At 36.6% G+C, this 17,356-nt stretch overlaps 1 protein-coding gene across 8 annotated transcripts in view; it reads right to left on the bottom strand.

Moving 5' to 3' along the window:
- The window catches only part of CCDC171 (coiled-coil domain containing 171), a 302,971-nt gene that overhangs the window by 121,060 nt on the left and 164,555 nt on the right, over nt 1-17,356 (bottom strand). For all 8 annotated transcript variants that reach the window (XM_042913069.1, XM_042913067.1, XM_042913074.1 and 5 more), the window contains one exon: nt 16,418-16,603. In XM_042913069.1, the coding sequence (XP_042769003.1) occupies nt 16,418-16,603 (186 nt within the window). The remainder of the gene's footprint in view (nt 1-16,417; nt 16,604-17,356) is intronic.

Below are 17,356 nucleotides of genomic sequence, written 5' to 3'. Positions count from 1 at the left end.
ACTGTGAACAGACATTCGCCTGCAAACAAAAAAACAAAAACAAAAAGAGAGAGAGAGACATTTATTCCATAAAACAAACTAAAGGCAAACAAGAATCGGATGAGTTCTCTAAGGCAGAAACAGGCAGCTAGCTTATGAGTGTCGGTGCCACGAAATGAGGACCAGCATATTCGTCTGGGGGGGTCACCCAGCCCAGCCAGCTCACAGCCCTTCTCTCAAAAGAAAGCAAACCAGCCACCAAGTCTTCCCTCTTTCTTCATTTTTAAATGTGAATGACCAAACAAATCCTACCATAAACTTGAGAAAAACCTTGGTTCCAGTTACTAGGGCTACATAACAAACTATTCCACAATGTAGTGGTGTAAAACTACCATTTATTACTAGGCTCACGGATTCTGTGGACTCGGTAATAAGACAGGGCACAGCAGGGGCTGCGAGTCTCTGCTCCTGGATGACTGGGGCCTCAGCTGAAGGCTAGGGAAATCAATTGAAGTCTCATTCACATGTGTCTGGGAGTGGATGGGCACTGGCTTGTTGCATGAGACCTTAGCTGAGGCCATTAGCTGAAAACAGCCATACAAAGTTCCCCACGTGGCCTGGGCCTCCGGAGAATGATGGCTGTGTTCCAGCAAAAAACACTGACGGAGAGAGTCAAGAGAAGCTGAGAGCCAACAGGAGAGAATGAACAGACAGAAGCCATGTTGCCTTTTATGACCTAGTGCTAGGAATCATGCAGTATCACTTCTCCCTTATGTTGTTCATAAGGGCAGTCACAAAGGCCCACCCAATTTCAAAGAGAGGGAAACAGACTCTACCTCTTCATATTGGACTGGCAAGATTCTGGAAGCATTTGAGGAGCCAGAAATATCACTGTGGCCATTTCTGTAAAACATAGTGTTTGACAGCCCCCAACATGAAAGAAAGGGAGCAACAGAAACAAACAAGAAAGGGGAGCCTGGGTGGCTCAGTCCATTAAGCGTCAAACTCTTGGTTTTAGCTTAGGTCATGATCTCCTGGTTAGTGCGTTCGGGCCCCACGTTGGGCTCTGAGCTGACAGTGCAGAACTTGCTTGGCATTCTCTCTCTCCCTCTCTTTCTCTGCCCCTTCCCCACTTGCTCTCTCTCTCCCTCTCTCTCTCTCTCCCTCAAAATAAATAAACTTAAAAAAAGGGGGGGGGGGCTCAGTCAGTTAAGTGCTCAGGTCACGATCTCAAGGTTTGTGGGTTCAAGCACCAAGTTGGGCTCTGCGCTGACAGCTCAGAGCCTGGAGCCTGCTTCGGATTTGGTGTCTCCCTCTCTCTTTGCCCTTCTCCTACTTGCTCTCTTTCTCACTCAAAAATAAACAAAAAATAAACATCAAAAATTTTTTCAAAAGAAAAGAAACAAAAAAATTCATAAAGACTTCAGAAGAAAGAGAATTTAAATAATTGTTTGTCCATTAAACACAATAAAAAACTACGACTTAAGATATAAAAACTGTTTTTAAAAGGGATGTTATGAAAAGAGAACTAGAGAATTAAAAGCAATTCTTAGAAATCAAAACTGAGGACCAGAGGCACCTGGGTGGCTCAGTTAGTTAAGTGTCCAACTCTCGATTTCAGCTTAGGTCATGCTCTCTCGGTTCATGGGATGGAGCCCCACCTGGGGCTTCATGCTGAGTGTGGAGCCTGCTTGAGATTTTCTCTCTCCCTCCCTCTCTCTCTCCCCCCACCTGCTCCACTCTCTCTCTTTCCCAAAATAAACAAACATTTTTTTAAATGAGGACCAGTATAAAATATTTAAACAGAAAAATGAAATTTACAGACTTTACCAGAACCTAAAACAAAAAGAACATGTAAGAGAAAATGTAGGGGTGCCTGGGTGGCTCAGTCGGTTAAGACTCTTGATTTTGGCTCAGGTCATGATCTCACGGTTTGTGGGATCGAGCCCCGGTTCAGGCTCCACGCTGAATGTGGATCCTCCTTGGGATTCTCTCTCTCCCTCTCTCTCTCTGCCCCTCCCCCACTCACACATGTACACTCTCTAAAAATTAAAAAACAAAAAATTTAAGGGAAAAGGGCAAAAATGTAAGAACCATAAAGGATCAAGCCAGGATATTCACCTTCTGACAGACTAATACTAATAGGTGTTCCAGAAAAAGAAAGATAAGAAAAAAAGAAAAAAACAAAAAACAAAAAAAACCAGGAGAAAATGAGGTTGAATTTTGAAGCATCTATCGAGTATTATTCCCCCAGGTAAGAATGTCAGTCCTCCCGTGGCTTACATATACTTCATTTTGGTACTCTCTTGCCACCAATACTGACCTGCACTTGAAGTAATCTGGATTACAAACACGTATTTAAAGACAAGCTTTTGAAAGCTAAAAAGCTTCAGATAAAGACACTTCTCCAGCTTCCAGTTCTAGATATTTTAACCAATTTTCTTTAAAAAAAAAAAAATCCATCAGAGAAAATAAAATGCCCCAACTCTGAACGAAAATGCTGTATTGGAAATAGGATGAGTTATGAAGTTGCAGAAATTCTGAGTTTAAATTCTGACTCCAAAACCTACAAACATGTGACTCCGGGCAAATGTATTGATAACTCTGATCCCTAATTCATTGTGTATCTATATTTATGTATTATCATATGTATCTTCCCAGGTAATTGTGAGGATTACAGAAAGTATATATACAGTTTCTGGTCCACAGTGTTTATACTGTTGGCATGATTCAGGGTCCTCGTGAGATTCCACAGGCATGATAGCCATATTCCCACTCCGCCTACATCATCGAAGGAACGTTCTCTGAACTAAGCTAGGATGACTGATCTACCCGTTGCCTGGTCTCACGTACTCCTTGTCTGTGTTTTCAGGAATCAATTATGTGCTTCATATTTTTAAGGCAGGAGTCTGTAGCAATCTGAATTCTGTAAACAGAAGCAAATCGATAGGTTCTAGTTCTAATAGTATGAACTGGAAAAGTACTGTTATGTGAGATTTAGCCATAGATGGTGGAAGAAGAAAAGCTGGGGTGATTCTCTTCATGTTCTGCTTGCGTACCACAAGAGGGGAGACGGGAGAATTAGACAAAGCAGGAGAAAAGTAAACTCCTTCTGTCTCCTTAAATTATTATTACTTCCCTAAACATAAATGGATTACTGCCATCCAAGTCTGAGAACCAAGAGGAAAGGAAATATTTTAACAGCCGACTGGCCTGAAGTCTCAAGCCACGTTGATAGTGACTATCTCATAATAATACCCTGAGCCATGTTGGAATTCAGGCAATGATTTGACCCCTAAAGGCTGTCCAAGCAAATTATAAGGGACCATTCTAATCAAAGTACAATGATGAGTCTAGAGATAAGGCAACAGCAAAGGATTAATAAGAGAGATACCAAATTCTACACAAATATTTATTTCTAAGAGTTTACAGTAGAAAAATCAGCCAGTTTCCTGCATGAACTTTGCCATGTTCAGCTATTTTAATAAAGATTTTTATTCATTACCAAAAAAAGAAAATCCTGTGAAATTCACAATTTTAATCTAGATCTTAGCGAAAGCACAGACTTTTTCAATCCAGACCATGTAAATCAAAGCACTTGCTACCACCTGGGGGCAGCATACCACTAACTGTCATAAGTCACTGAAGGGCAAGGAGCCAATAGAAGATGGATATGCAAATGACAAAGACCACGCCCAAAACATGTCATAAGATAGGTTTCTAACAGTGCACATTTCAATATACATTCATACATTCAGATATATATGTACAGTGTGTATATTTGCATATAAAATTAATATATAAGTAGAAATATATAATTATGTTATATATAAATGTACTATATATTGTATATAAACATATAATTGAAATATATGCAATTTATTTATATAGGGTATATAATTGAATAGTATGTGTTTGTATATAGATATAACCAGGTGTGCATATATGAATGTGTATCTGTATATATACATATGAAGATGATTAAAAACCAAAAAGTCAATGTCATTTTTTAATCAAATGGAAATTTTAATAAAATGGAAATTTTAATTAAATGGAAATAGTACAATTCCTTTTTTTGAAATTCAAAAAAGAATATTCTGACTAATTCAGAATATGATTAAGTGGCTTGATAGGAGAAAATCAGATTCATTGCTATTGAATTTTCTTTAAGCAGGCAATATATGATAGGCAATAGGAATATTCATATCTTCAAGTCTAGAAGCAATAATATCTTCTAAAACTGACCTATGAATGACTTTGTCAAAAGGCAAATAATTTTTTATTCTGTCATGAAAATATTCTTGTGACACACCAAAAAAATATATGGTACTTACCACTTTTCCTTTAAAAAGGTGTGAAACATTTTATTTTTTTAAATATAAAAATATGAAAATTCCCTACTGTGATAAATTAATATTAAAATTTTTCAGCAAGAACACTCTTTAAAGCTATTAAGCATCTTTAAGAAAAGCCTGTTAAGCAATATTAACAAAGACATTTTGCTTTTATATAAAGCAGCTTCATTATGTATATTGTCAAGTTTTTTTCTGGTATTTTTGTTTCTTCATTTGCCCCATGTAAGCAATAATACTTATCTCTTAAAATATCATAACTGTTAAATAAAATATTATGGAGTGTCTTACCAATGTGTCTAACTAAAGTATATACTCAGAAATGTTTGTTCTGCTTCTCTAAAACTACACTACAAGCAAATTAAATTTACATAAAATTATTTGAACAAAAAACACCTATATGGGGGGAAATTCAGTGTTCCTCTTATGCTCAGTGCAAAACAAAAGAATACACCTTTCCTTATCTGTCACACTGGCAAATGTTCTTGGCTTTGATTTGTTGTTATTGGTGTTTTAATAGTAATACCTAATGACACCCAATGCTGATGAGAATGGGGTCAAACAGGTGCTCTTATATATTTGGATCTAAAAAAATATATTCATAGCCTTAAACACACACACACACACACACACACACACACACACACACCCCAACCTAAAGTGTCTGTATTTTTATGAGGCGCCTGGGTGGCTCAGTTGGTTAAGCCCAGGTCATGGCTCAGGTCATTGGCTCAGGTCATGATCTCACAGTTCATGAGCCCGAGCTCTGCGTTGGGCTCTGTGCTAACAGCACAGAGCCTGGGGCCTGCTTTGGATTCTGTGTCTCCCCCTCTCTGCCCCTCCCTCATTCACAGTCTGTCTCTCTCTCTCTCTTTCTCAAAAATAAACACTTAAAAAAAATAAAGTATCTGTATCTTTGACCCAATAAATCTTGCTTCTTGAACTCGATCCTAAGAATATAATTGACTATGTAGTCAAAGACTTAATTATAAGGTCCTCATCTTCATTTTAATAGTGAAAAAAATAGACACAGTCTGAATATCCAACAACAAGAAAAGAGTTAAATACATTTTAGCACATTCCTAAGATGGAATACTATATGGCTTATGACAATAAAGTTCGTAAATAATTTTAACATTGACATTTATTGTCAATTCCATTTACCCAGGTGTTGATGCATCTCTTTCATATGTCACATCTACTCCACTGGAAAGTCTCCACATTTTACCATCAAAATGCAAACATATCCAGAATCTCATCATGCTTTACTCCTCCCACCCTCTTCCAGGTCACCATTATCTCTGCTCTGGATTACACTGTTAGCCTCTAACTGGTGTCTCTGTTTCCACTTTTGCATACCTACAGTCCACATTCTAATCGTTGCCAGAATGGTGTGAATGTAAATACAAAAATAATGCCAATCTGCCTAAAAAACAGGATGCAAAACTACATATAGCAGGCTTCCAGTCTTATCTGCCAAAATATTAATAATTGTTATATATGTGTGATAATAGGTTTTCATACACATTTGGGCGGTTCTGTGTTTTTAAAGTTTTTCCTTAATCATGTTTAATCAGAAAAACAAATTATGTAACATTTGTAAAAAAATTTATACAGGGGATCCTGGGTGACTCAATCAGTTGGTTAAGCATCTGACTTCGGCTCAGGTCACAATCTCACAGTTCGTGGGTTTCAGCCCCGCATCGGGCTTTGTGCTGACAGCTCAGAGCCTGGAGCCTGCTTCAGATTCTGGGTCTCTCAATCTCTCTCTCTCTCTCTCTCTCTCTCTCTACCCTTCCCCTGCTTGTGCTCTCCCTCTCTCAAAAATAAATAAACATTTAAAAAAAATTATACAAACTTGAATTGTAGGATTCAAAATATTTTTCAATAATATTTAAAATATGACCTAACCAAAGGTTAGTACTCAATTAAGAAGCATAGTAACTCTAATCTCAAATTGTCACTTCTTGATGACAAATTTAAACATGGAGAAGATATTTTAAAATTATATATGAGAATATACACTTTGAACAGTGTAAATTATGTCATATGTCTAAACAGTAAAGGAATTTTATTTTATTTTATTTTATTTTATATATTTATGTTGTTCAGACTAACAAAAACAGGAATAACAACTTTTTATGAATCTTCTAGATTCTAGCTTGAATCTTCTCTGCTAAATTAATATTTTTAAAAAATGTCCTGAGAGCTGTTATTTTCTTAATTCTGTCTTCTCTGACCTTGAAATATAATTGACTACCCTATAGGTCTCAATGGGATAAGTCATTAGGAAGATAAAAAAATATATGGGATTAAAGTAAAAAATGATAAGACTTTTAAATTAAGTAATGGCGTTAATAATCCTACTTTATGAAAATAGGTTATGTGATAGATGTTAATTATTATTATAATCAGGATTTATCAACTGAAAAATGTTTAAATTTTTTAAAGTAAATGAATTTGGGGGCTCTTCTGTTTAAAAGTTTACTAGAGAAAATATAGCATTTATTAAAAATTATGTAAATAAATGACTTCACTGCAATATTCACATTCTATACCCCCAGAGTATGTCAAATAATTTTATTAATAATATAAAAGGCAGAATTTTTTAATAAAAAGAAGGTAAATATTTATAAAATGTGACCCTTTGCCACAGTTACTACAATTCCAAAATATCTTTGCAAATTATTTCACTTGAACTTTAAAAAACGTACTCTTCTTTCCTCTTGCTTCTTCTTTCCCATCCATAATCTAAGTGTAATTAAGTTTGAGAATGGAAAATAATAAAGCACAGAGTTAATTTTCTATTAAAACTGATACCTAAGCAAAAAAAAAAAAAAACCAAAGCAGTGGCAAGAAGGTAAAGAATGATCCAGAGAGCTGGAAGAGGCATTAAGTCTTTGAGACCCTGTGAGGCTGCTACCACGTGGTGGGATAAAAGAACACAGCAGAAGTTGGTAGGTGACATAAAAGTTGAGGGAAAAGGGCACATGAATAAGAGCTGGATCCAAGTTACACAAAGGAACTATTTGGGAAACTTGCTGTGAATAAATCCTTATTTTTTTCCTAAGCCTTTCTCTCTCAACCAATGTCTAGAATATTTCATGGACAGAATTACAAAATTGCGACAATCCAGAGAATTTAAGATTTTATAATAGTTTCAGATGCTCTCATCCATTGTGATATCAAAAATCTCACCAAGCATTAGGATAAAGGTATTCTTGGGGCACCTGGGTGGTTCAGTCGGTTGAGCGTCCGACTTTGTCTCAGGTCATGATCTCATGGTTGGTGAGTTCGAGCCCCTTGTCGGGCTCTGTGCTGACAGCTCCGAGTCTGGAGCCTGCTTCGGAGTCTGTGTGTCCCTCTCTCTCTGTCCCTCTCCCGCTCATGGTCGGTCTCTCTCTCTCTCTCTCTCTCTCTCTCTCTCTCTCTCTCTCTCTCACACACACACACACACACACACACACAAATAAACAATAAAATTTTTTTTAAAAAAGATAAAGGCTGGGGCGCCTGGGTGGCTCGGTCGGTTAAGCATCCGACTTCGGCTCAGGTCATGATCTCACGGTCTGTGAGTTCGAGCCCCGCGTCGGGCTCTGTGCTGACAGCTCAGAGCCTGGAGCCCATTTCAGATTCTGTATCTCCCTCTCTCTCTGCCCCTCCCCTGTTCATGCTCTGTCTCTCTGTCTCAAAAATAAATAAACGTTAAAAAAAAAAAAATTTAAAAAAAAAAAAAGATAAAGGTATTCTTTTTTAACTAAATTCACTACATTCTCCACAAAGGTAAGTCCCGTACTTTCCACACAGTAATAGCTCAAATATGTGTATTAATTAGATGAGCAGAATTGTTTTTTAAGTTTATTTATTTTGAGAGAGACAGAATGTGTGCATGCACATACTCGAGCTGGGGAGGGGCAGAAGGAGAGGAAGAGAGAGAATCCCAAGCAAGCTCTGCACTGTCGGTACAGAGCCCGAATTGGGGCTCGATCCCATAAACCACAAGATCATGACCTGAGCCAAAATCAAGAGCCAAACGCTTAACTGACTGAGCCACCCAGGTGCCCCCAGAATTTATTTTTTAAGAAACATAAATCAGGAGGTAATTTTTTAACTTTACAGAAAGATTATTAACTTTATTAAATAATATTATAAACATATAAATATTTTTAAATTTTCTATAAATAATAAGCACATCTAGTATGTTTCAGATATAAGTGAAAGTCATCAGAATTTAATAGATACCTAACTTTTCTCAAAACAAAATGAGGAACAACTATAACTATACCTTTATTCTAATCCTAATGATTCATTCTTTTTTTTTAAATTTTTTTAAGGTTTATTTATCTTTGAGAGAGAGAGAGAGAGAGACAGAGTGTGAGCAGGGGAGAGGCAGAGAGGAAGACACAGAATCTGAAGCAGGTTCCAGGCTCTGAGCTGTCAGCACAGAGCCCGAAGCAAGGCTCGAACCCATGAACCGTCAGATCATAATCTGAGCTGAAGGTGCACACTTACCCGACTGAGCCACCCAGGTGCCCCTAATGATTCAGCCATTCTTAATGTCAAATTTACTAGACAGAGAGTGAAATTTAAAAATCTCTTTTCATATAAGCAATGTCATTTCAGGAAAACTATTCAGTTTCCCCTTATTATAATCTATAATATATTTTTTAAATGCCACAGACCTGATGCCCATCAGCAGATGAATAACTAAATAAACAATGATATTTACAGTATGGAATTCTATGAATTCTATAGGTTTCTTTGGAGTTGATTAAAATGATAGATCAGAGCACCTGGGCAGCTCAGTTGGTTAAGTGTCTGACTCTTGATCTCAGACCAGGTCTTGATCTCAGGGTCATGAGTTCAAGCCCTGGGTTGGGCTCCACACTAGGCATAAAGCCGAAAGAAAGGAAGGAAGGAAGGAAGGAAGGAAGGAAGGAAGGAAGCAAGAAAGGAAGGAAGGAAGGAAGGAAGAGAGAAAGAGAAAGAAAGAAAGAAAGAAAGAAAGAAAGAAAGAAAGAAAGAAAGAAAGGAAGGAAAGAAGGAAGGAGAATAGAAAGAAAAGAAAAGAAAAGAAAAGAAAAGAAAAGAAAAGAAAAGAAAAGAAAAAAGAAAATGATAGATCATTTAAGGTTTATTATTTAAGGCTCAGAGTACAAGCCTACTTCAGTCTGGACTTGTGGTTTCTTAGGTAATACAACTGCCTCAAAAAGTTGGCAGGTTTTTAATCTGTTTGCTTTCAGTCAGTGCCAGGTACCAATAAATACTCCAAGATTTTTTCTTGGAAGTACCCTCACTACTGGTTTCCTTATTCCCATATATCCAAGCATGCATGCAGGCAGTGAACTTAATGGTGGTTACCTCGAGGCCATGTAGAATAAGAGAATTATACCCTTAATCTGTTCTAAACCAGTGCCTCATACTTTAGATGTTGGTTACAGCAGCAACCCAGTGTAAGATACAAATTTCTGTATGAGCTCCTGCAAGTATTTGACCTACAAGTTGAGTCCCTCATTATAGTAACTGTTTATTTTATGGGGCGCCTGGGTGGCTCAGTCAGTTGAGCATCTAACTTTTGATTTTGGCTTAGGTCATGATCCCAGCGTTGTGGGATCTTAAGATCCTCTCTCGCCCTCTCTCTCTCTGCCCCTCTCCTGCCTGTGTGCTCTCTCGCTCTCTCTCTCTCTCTCTCTCTCTCAAATAAATAAATAAATAAATAAATAAATAAAATTTTATTTTAATCATTCTTTCACGTATGTCATTAAAAATAAAACTATGTAAGGCAGGATCCAAGATAAAATGGTTAGAATCAATGTTACTAAATTTAAATCTAAACTTACATGAAGTCAAGAAAAAAATAAGATACATTGGCTATGTAGCTTTCATTATCTAACAAACTATACCATATAAAGAAATGCTTCCTGGGGCGTCTAGGTGGCTCAATTGGTTATACATCCTACTCTTGATTTTGGCTTAGGTCATGATCTCACAGTTCGTGAGTTCGAGCCCCACATCAGGCTGTGAACTGTCATCACAGAGCCTGCTTAGGATTCTCTCTCTCCCTCTCTCTCTGCCCCCACCCCCCGCTTGTGCATGCACTCTTTCTTTCCTCTCTCTCTCTGTCTCTCTCTCTCTGAAATAAATGAACATTAAATTTTTTTTTAGAAAAAGAAAGGTTTCCTAACAAAACTGCTTTAGTGTTTCAGTAGCACTAAAGATGTTATAGACCAGGTCAACAACATAAAATATCTAAAGAACAGAGTGGGGACATAGAGAAAAGATAGTAACAAATCTTTAACTTGTTCCACTTTCTTCCATACTACACTTTCCATGTCCATTTGTCTATAATTCCCAATGATAGAGAGGTATGCTAAAACTAAATCATTCCTGCCTTCAAAGCATGTTGCGTTCACTGACTTGAGTTCTTAGAGAATTTTATAACTATTAAACTAGTTCCATTAATCCAAGATCAGCCACAGAAAGAATGTCTTTCCTAAGCCCACAGGTTTTAAGATTTCCTCTTTGTCTTTGTTATTCTACAGTTTCATTACTGTGTTTCTAGATGCTTATTCATATTTTTTTCATCTTGCTCATAGTTCAGTGAGTTCCTTTAATTTGCGAAGTTATTCTTAGGTCACAGGCCATACAAACCCAGGCTGTGGGCCACAGTTTGCCAATCTCTGATATAGTTCAACATGCTAACAGAATGAGAGAAAAATCATATAACTATCTCAATAGATACTTAAAAATGTATTTGATAATATCCAAAATCCATTCATGATTTTTTATTTATGCATAATCTAGGAAGAAAACCCTTTAACCCGATATGGATTTATCAACTAAAACCTATAGCAAACTTTCTCCTTAATGGAGAAAAGTAAGAAAGATCTTCAAAATTGGGAGCATGGTAAGGATGCTTGCTGCCTCCACTTCTACTCAACACTGTATCCTAGCCAGTGCAGTAAGGAGAGGGAAAAAATTAAAAGATTAAGGTTTGGAAAAGAAAAAACCATCACTATAGAACAAATAATGTAACGGTCTATGTAGAAAACCCTACAAAGTACAGACAGAGTATTATTCAAATTGACAAGAGAGTTTAGCAATGTGGCTGAATAGAAGATTAACATATTGGGGCACCTTGGTGGCTTAATGAGCTAAGCATCCCATTTCAGCTCAGGTCATGATCTCATGGTTCGTGAGTTTGAGCCCCACATCGGGCTCTGTGCTGACAGCTCAGAGCCTGGAGCCTGCTTCGGATTCTGTCTCTGTCTCTCTTTCCACCCCTCTCCCACTTGTGCTCTGTCTCTCTGTCTCTGTCTCTGTCTCTCTATGAATAAACGTTAAAAAAAAATTTTTTAAAAGATTAAAATATTTATTTATGTGCCCATGTCTTCATCGACTTTAGTTTGGGCGAAGGGGGTGGAGTGCAGGGTGGGGGTGTGGAGCGGGCTCCTAAAGGAACTAAATTAGACAAGCTTTTTTCCAGAGAAAATTTTACATTAGCTTTTGCCCAGACATTACTGACCTGATATTATCCCATTCAGGTTATTAGGCAATTCCTCAGTGTGGGAACCACAAGTTCAAGGCCTGATCTACTGGTGGAGCCCAGAGCTTTGTCTCCAACTTCCAGCATTGACTTTGGCATTTGCCTACAGCGTAAGCCCAGCATCTGTTCACAGTGCTAACTCTGATTCCACTCATTGGGGTTTGTTGGTGTTGTTATACCTTTGTCCTTGGAGATTCCTTTTCTCTTTAATGCACTACTGTAATACAATAGGTATCTTGCTCTAAATATAGTTGTCTCATAAAGGAAGGCTTTTCTGAGCATCACGTCCAAAGTATGATTTATGAAAACTATTACATATAGAAAATGATGAAAAACAAAACCCCAATGTGTTAACTGGTTGTTTTCAGATAATAAGTTATAAGTAACTTGTTTTCTCTTTTGTATTTTCCATATTTTCTATTCATGATCTTATTCTGTTTTTATAAAGAAGCAATACATTTTATTTTTTTAAAGGGACACGTAAAAAACTACTTACGTACTACTGAAAAATACAAAAGAATATTTATCAAGCTTATACTTGCTGTTCAACTAATATCTTAATTAATTCCCATAAAAATTCTGTAACTTAAGTATCATTATCCCTCATTTTGCAGAAGATGAACCTGAGGCTGAGAAAGGTTAAGTTATTTGCCCAAGTGACAGAACTGGGATTTGAATTCAGAAATACTTGTTCCAAGGCCAGTGCTTTTTCTGTTGAACTATGCCATCTCCCACAAGAGAGCATTTTCACATTACCACCTGCTAGTTTTAATTAACAGATAGTAATTAGACAATTCTCCACTCCTGACAACAATATTTAAGCTACTGGCATTTTAAAGAAATGAATATGAACAGCTTTTTCTCTGCTGGAAGATACTACACCTAAATACAAACCACGAGTTATTACAGAAAGAAAAGACTCCATAGGACACTGTTATACACTTTGTCAAAGCCTAGTTAATTTCATTATCTATTAACGGGACATGAGGCATTAAAATGTTGACTAACATATTTCTAAAAATGTTCAACTTGACTAGTAATCAAGGAAATAGAAATTAGAGTAAAAATGCCATATTGATCAAATGACAAAAAATTCTTCAATAGTAATAGCCTGGTTGGGTAAAAAGTGAAATCACAGGATATCTGGGTGGCTCAGTCAGTTAAGTGTCAGACTCTTGATCTCCACTCAAGTCGTGATCTCACGGTTCGTGAGATCAAGCCCCGTATCGGGCTCCACACTGATAGCAGAGCCTGTTTGGGATTCTTTCCCCCTCTCTCTGCCCCTCCCCTGCTCCCTCTCTCTCTCTCAAAATAAATAATTAAACTTAAAAAAAAGTGAAATCACCATATATTTTACAAGAGAAGTGAACTGGTAAAAATTTGCTGTAGGCCAATTTATAACATTTATACTTTAAATTTCATGTGGCTTTTCACCTAGTAATTCCTCATCTAGGATTTTATAATAAGGAAATAATTACAGATATGTGTATAAATATTTAGCCACAGGATTGCTCATCTTAGAATTACTTATAATAGAGGTAAATAAGGAAAGAAGGAAAGAAAGAAAGAAAGAAAGAAAGAAAGAAAGAGGCAAGGAAGGAAGGAAGGAAGGAAAGAAGGAAGAGAGAGGGAGGGAAGAAGAGAAGGAGAGAAACTGTATTAAGAAACTAGGTTAAAATATTCTGCATATTCAAAGAATTCTATCAGCCATTAAAGATGTTGATACTGCTATATACCTTAGCATGGAAAGAAATTCTTGACATGATGTTTTCAGAAACTAAATTAGAATTTACATATAATAGTATGATTGCACTTTATTAACCTAGATTTGGTTATATTTCCATATTCACAAAATGTAAGATCTGAAATAATATACAACAAAATTTTGACAGTAGATATATCTAATGATATGATTTGGGAATCTTAATTTTTATTTTTCTTCATCGATATTTTCTTATTTTTACACAATGAATATTTATTAATTGTGTTTACAAAAGGGAAAAAACATTGATATAACAGAGTCATATCAACTAGTAAGAATGCATACAACTATTATTAATATATAAAGTAGTATGTTATAAAACAGCATATAAGTATGTTTTCATTTAGGTAAGAAAAACTATATATATTAGGTTGAACCATATAAAATTGCTGGCATTTTTCTGCTTTTGACTTATAAAAACAGTAACATGAAATGGTTTGACTTAATATATGTATCAGGAAAAATATACTCCAAAATATTAATAGTATCCTGGGACGATTTTTCCTTGAGGTCATCTGTATTTTCTTCTGTTCAATTTCAATATTTTCTAATTTTTTCTAGAACACTAAATCCCAGCTCAGAAGACCCCAAGCAAGTCAACTGAACACTCTGTTTCATCATAAAAACAATGAGACTAAACTTACAACACAAAAAACAAAGGCACCTACGTGGTTCAGTCCCTTAAGTGTCTTGATTTCGGCTCAGGTCATGATCTCACGGTCATGCAATGGAGACTCACGTCAGGCTCTGCACTTACAGTGCAGGGCCCACTTGGGATTCTCTGTCTCCCTCTCTCTCTGCCCCTCCCCTGCTCACTCTTTCTCAAAAATAAGTAAACATTTAAAAAAGAAGAAACAAAAAGAGAAACAACAGGTGTTGGCAGAGGATTCAGAGAGAGAAACCCTCTTACACTATTGGTGGGAATGCAAACTGGTGTGACCATTCTGAAGATCAGTATGGAGGTTCCTCAAAAACAAAAATAGAACTACCTACCCTAGGATCCATCAATTACACTACTAGGCATTTACCCAAAAGATACAAAAATACAGACTCAAAGGGGTACATGCACCCCTATGTTTATAGCAGCATTACCAACAACAGCCAAATGATGGAGAGATTCCAAATGTCCACAAAGTGATGAATGGATAAAGAAGAGGTGAGATATATATAGAGATAGATAGATAGATAGATAGATACACACACACACACACACACACACATATATATATATATATATATATATATATATATATATATATATATACACGCTGGAATATTACTCAGCCATCAAAAAGAATGTAATCTTGCCATTTGCAGTGACATGGATGGAGCTAGAGAGTATTATGATAAGCAAAATAAGTCAGTCCAAGAAAGACAAATACCATGTGATTTCACGTACATGTGGAATTTAAGAAACAAAACAAACGAGATAAGGGAAGAAAAGAGAGAGAGAGGGGCAAACCAAGAAACAGACTCTTAACTATGGAGAACACACTGATGGTTACCAGAGGGAAGGTGGGTGAAGGGATGGGTGAAGTAGGCAGGGATTAAGGAGCACACTTAATGTGATGAGCACCTGGTGATGTATGGAAGTGTTGAATCACTATATTGTACACCTGAAACTAATATTACACTGTATGTTAACCAACTGGCATTTAAATAATAACTTCAAAACTGGGAATAATCATAGTGCCTATTTCATGGGGGTAATTTAAGAATGAAACAAAATAATTCATGTAGAGATAGCAGCACAGGGTCTGGCATACATGTGCTGTCAATCCACAGTAAATGTAATGAAACAGTTAGGAAGGCAGATGTGAAATCTGACTCCCGAGGTCTAGCACTGACCAGTGGTTATGTGCGTAACCTCTCTGTATCTTGGTTTTCTCATTTACAATATGGGAGTTATCCCATAGAGTTAGTATGAGGATTATATGAGATAATAGCTTATAAAATATTTTGCATAGTGCCTGGCAAATAGGAAGCTCTCACTAAATTTTGACTATCTTATTAGTAGTATAGTATTAAGCTATTAGAATAAATATATACTATTTGCATCATAAATTATATATCAACTCTGAGTTGCTTACTGCATTAGATAGGATACCCAATATAGAAGCTATATTATATAATTTTTGTTTTCCTGAAATTAGTTATTTCATTCTGGTGTGTATAACTTCACTAGTGAAAACTCCACAAATGTAATCAGAAACAAGAATTCTATTACACTTCGCAGCCAACATGTCCTAAAGATACCATAGTCCTAAATCCACTAATGAAATTTTCTTAATGACAACTATTTTATTGTAACTTCTCTTTTCCCTTCTAGGTATCTTTGCCACAAATATATGACAGGGAGACCAACTCTTCCTAAACAAACCTTCCTTCTCCCCAGACATGCACTTAGATAAGAATCAGACAGAGCCAGATGCAAAACTTTTCAAAATCCAGAAGATACATAGAGTCTCAATGGCCAGGGGGTATAAAGCAAGTAAAGGAAAAGAAGTGAAGAGAAGAAACAAAGGAAGATAAGTGAAAAAAAAAATTAGAAAATTACTCCTGGAAAAAAAATCCCTACTTTGTTTTCACCTAGCAAGTAGTTTTCAACTGCTTTTACATTTTCAATACACGTGAACGCATGCTTAGAACTGAGGTTTCAGAACCAAGTTCATTCCATCCTTACAAACTTTTACAGGATAAAATTTCTCCCTCTTCAGGAGATAGAGATGATTCCCTCAGAGATCCACACCTAGAGGAAATCAACCAATGTCTTCCTACCTTAACAGCTTCTCCTAGAGTTTGGTTCTTGTCAGCTTCCTCACTGGAATGCAATTCAAGTCTGTAATTCAACTCCTGTAGTTGCTGAGCCTGTTCATTCAATAGCATCTGTGCCTGTTGTTCCCGAAGTAACGCGTTGTTCAGTTCTTCACATGCACTTTCAAACTTCTCGTGGGTGATCAATTTCTGGGAAAAGGTTACAAAATCATTTGTAAGCTAACTGCACTGTTGCATCACTTTTCAGAACTACATTTGCTAACATAGAGTATAACACACACATTTCAAAAATGTCCGATACATGACAAAAGTACAATTCGTTTTTCTTAATTTCATAAGTCGAGATAAAAAAAAACACATCACTCTTGTTTTAAAAGCAGAGCAGCTATACCCCCAAGTGTTGTCATTTTTAGTCAAATAAAATCTTAAAAAACTTATTTCAAGTTCAAATAAATCCATAATGCTCAGTTTACATTTCATACACAAGCACTTTTTATAAAGAACATGATCGTAAGAATTAAGGCCTTTAACAAGTTCCTATGCTTATTATTTTGATGTTTATTTATTTTCAAGAGAGAGGGAGACAGAATGCAAGTTGGGGAGGGACAGAGAGAGAGGGAGACACAGAATCCTAAGCAGGCTCCAGGCTCTCAGCACAGGACTCGACGCAAGGCTCAAACTCACGAACCACAAGAATCATGACCTAAGCTGAAGTTAGACAGTCAAACGAATAAGGCACCCAGGCACCCCACAAGTTCCGATGCTTTGAAGTGATTACCCAAAAGTCTGTGTTAGTGTATGTTACTTTCAGATCTCCCTGGTCAAAAATCCCCTTCTTCAAGAATCCTTACCAGACCAGACCTCCCCAACTCCTGTGACTACTCACACTTCCTTACTATATTCCTTTGTCTTCTTTATAGTCATTACCATTATCTAAATCCA

This window comes from Panthera leo, chromosome D4 (assembly GCF_018350215.1).
Source record: "Panthera leo isolate Ple1 chromosome D4, P.leo_Ple1_pat1.1, whole genome shotgun sequence".
Lineage (NCBI taxonomy): Eukaryota > Metazoa > Chordata > Mammalia > Carnivora > Felidae > Panthera > Panthera leo.
Note: the sequence above shows the minus strand (reverse complement) of the source record. Positions and strands in the feature narration are given on the sequence as shown.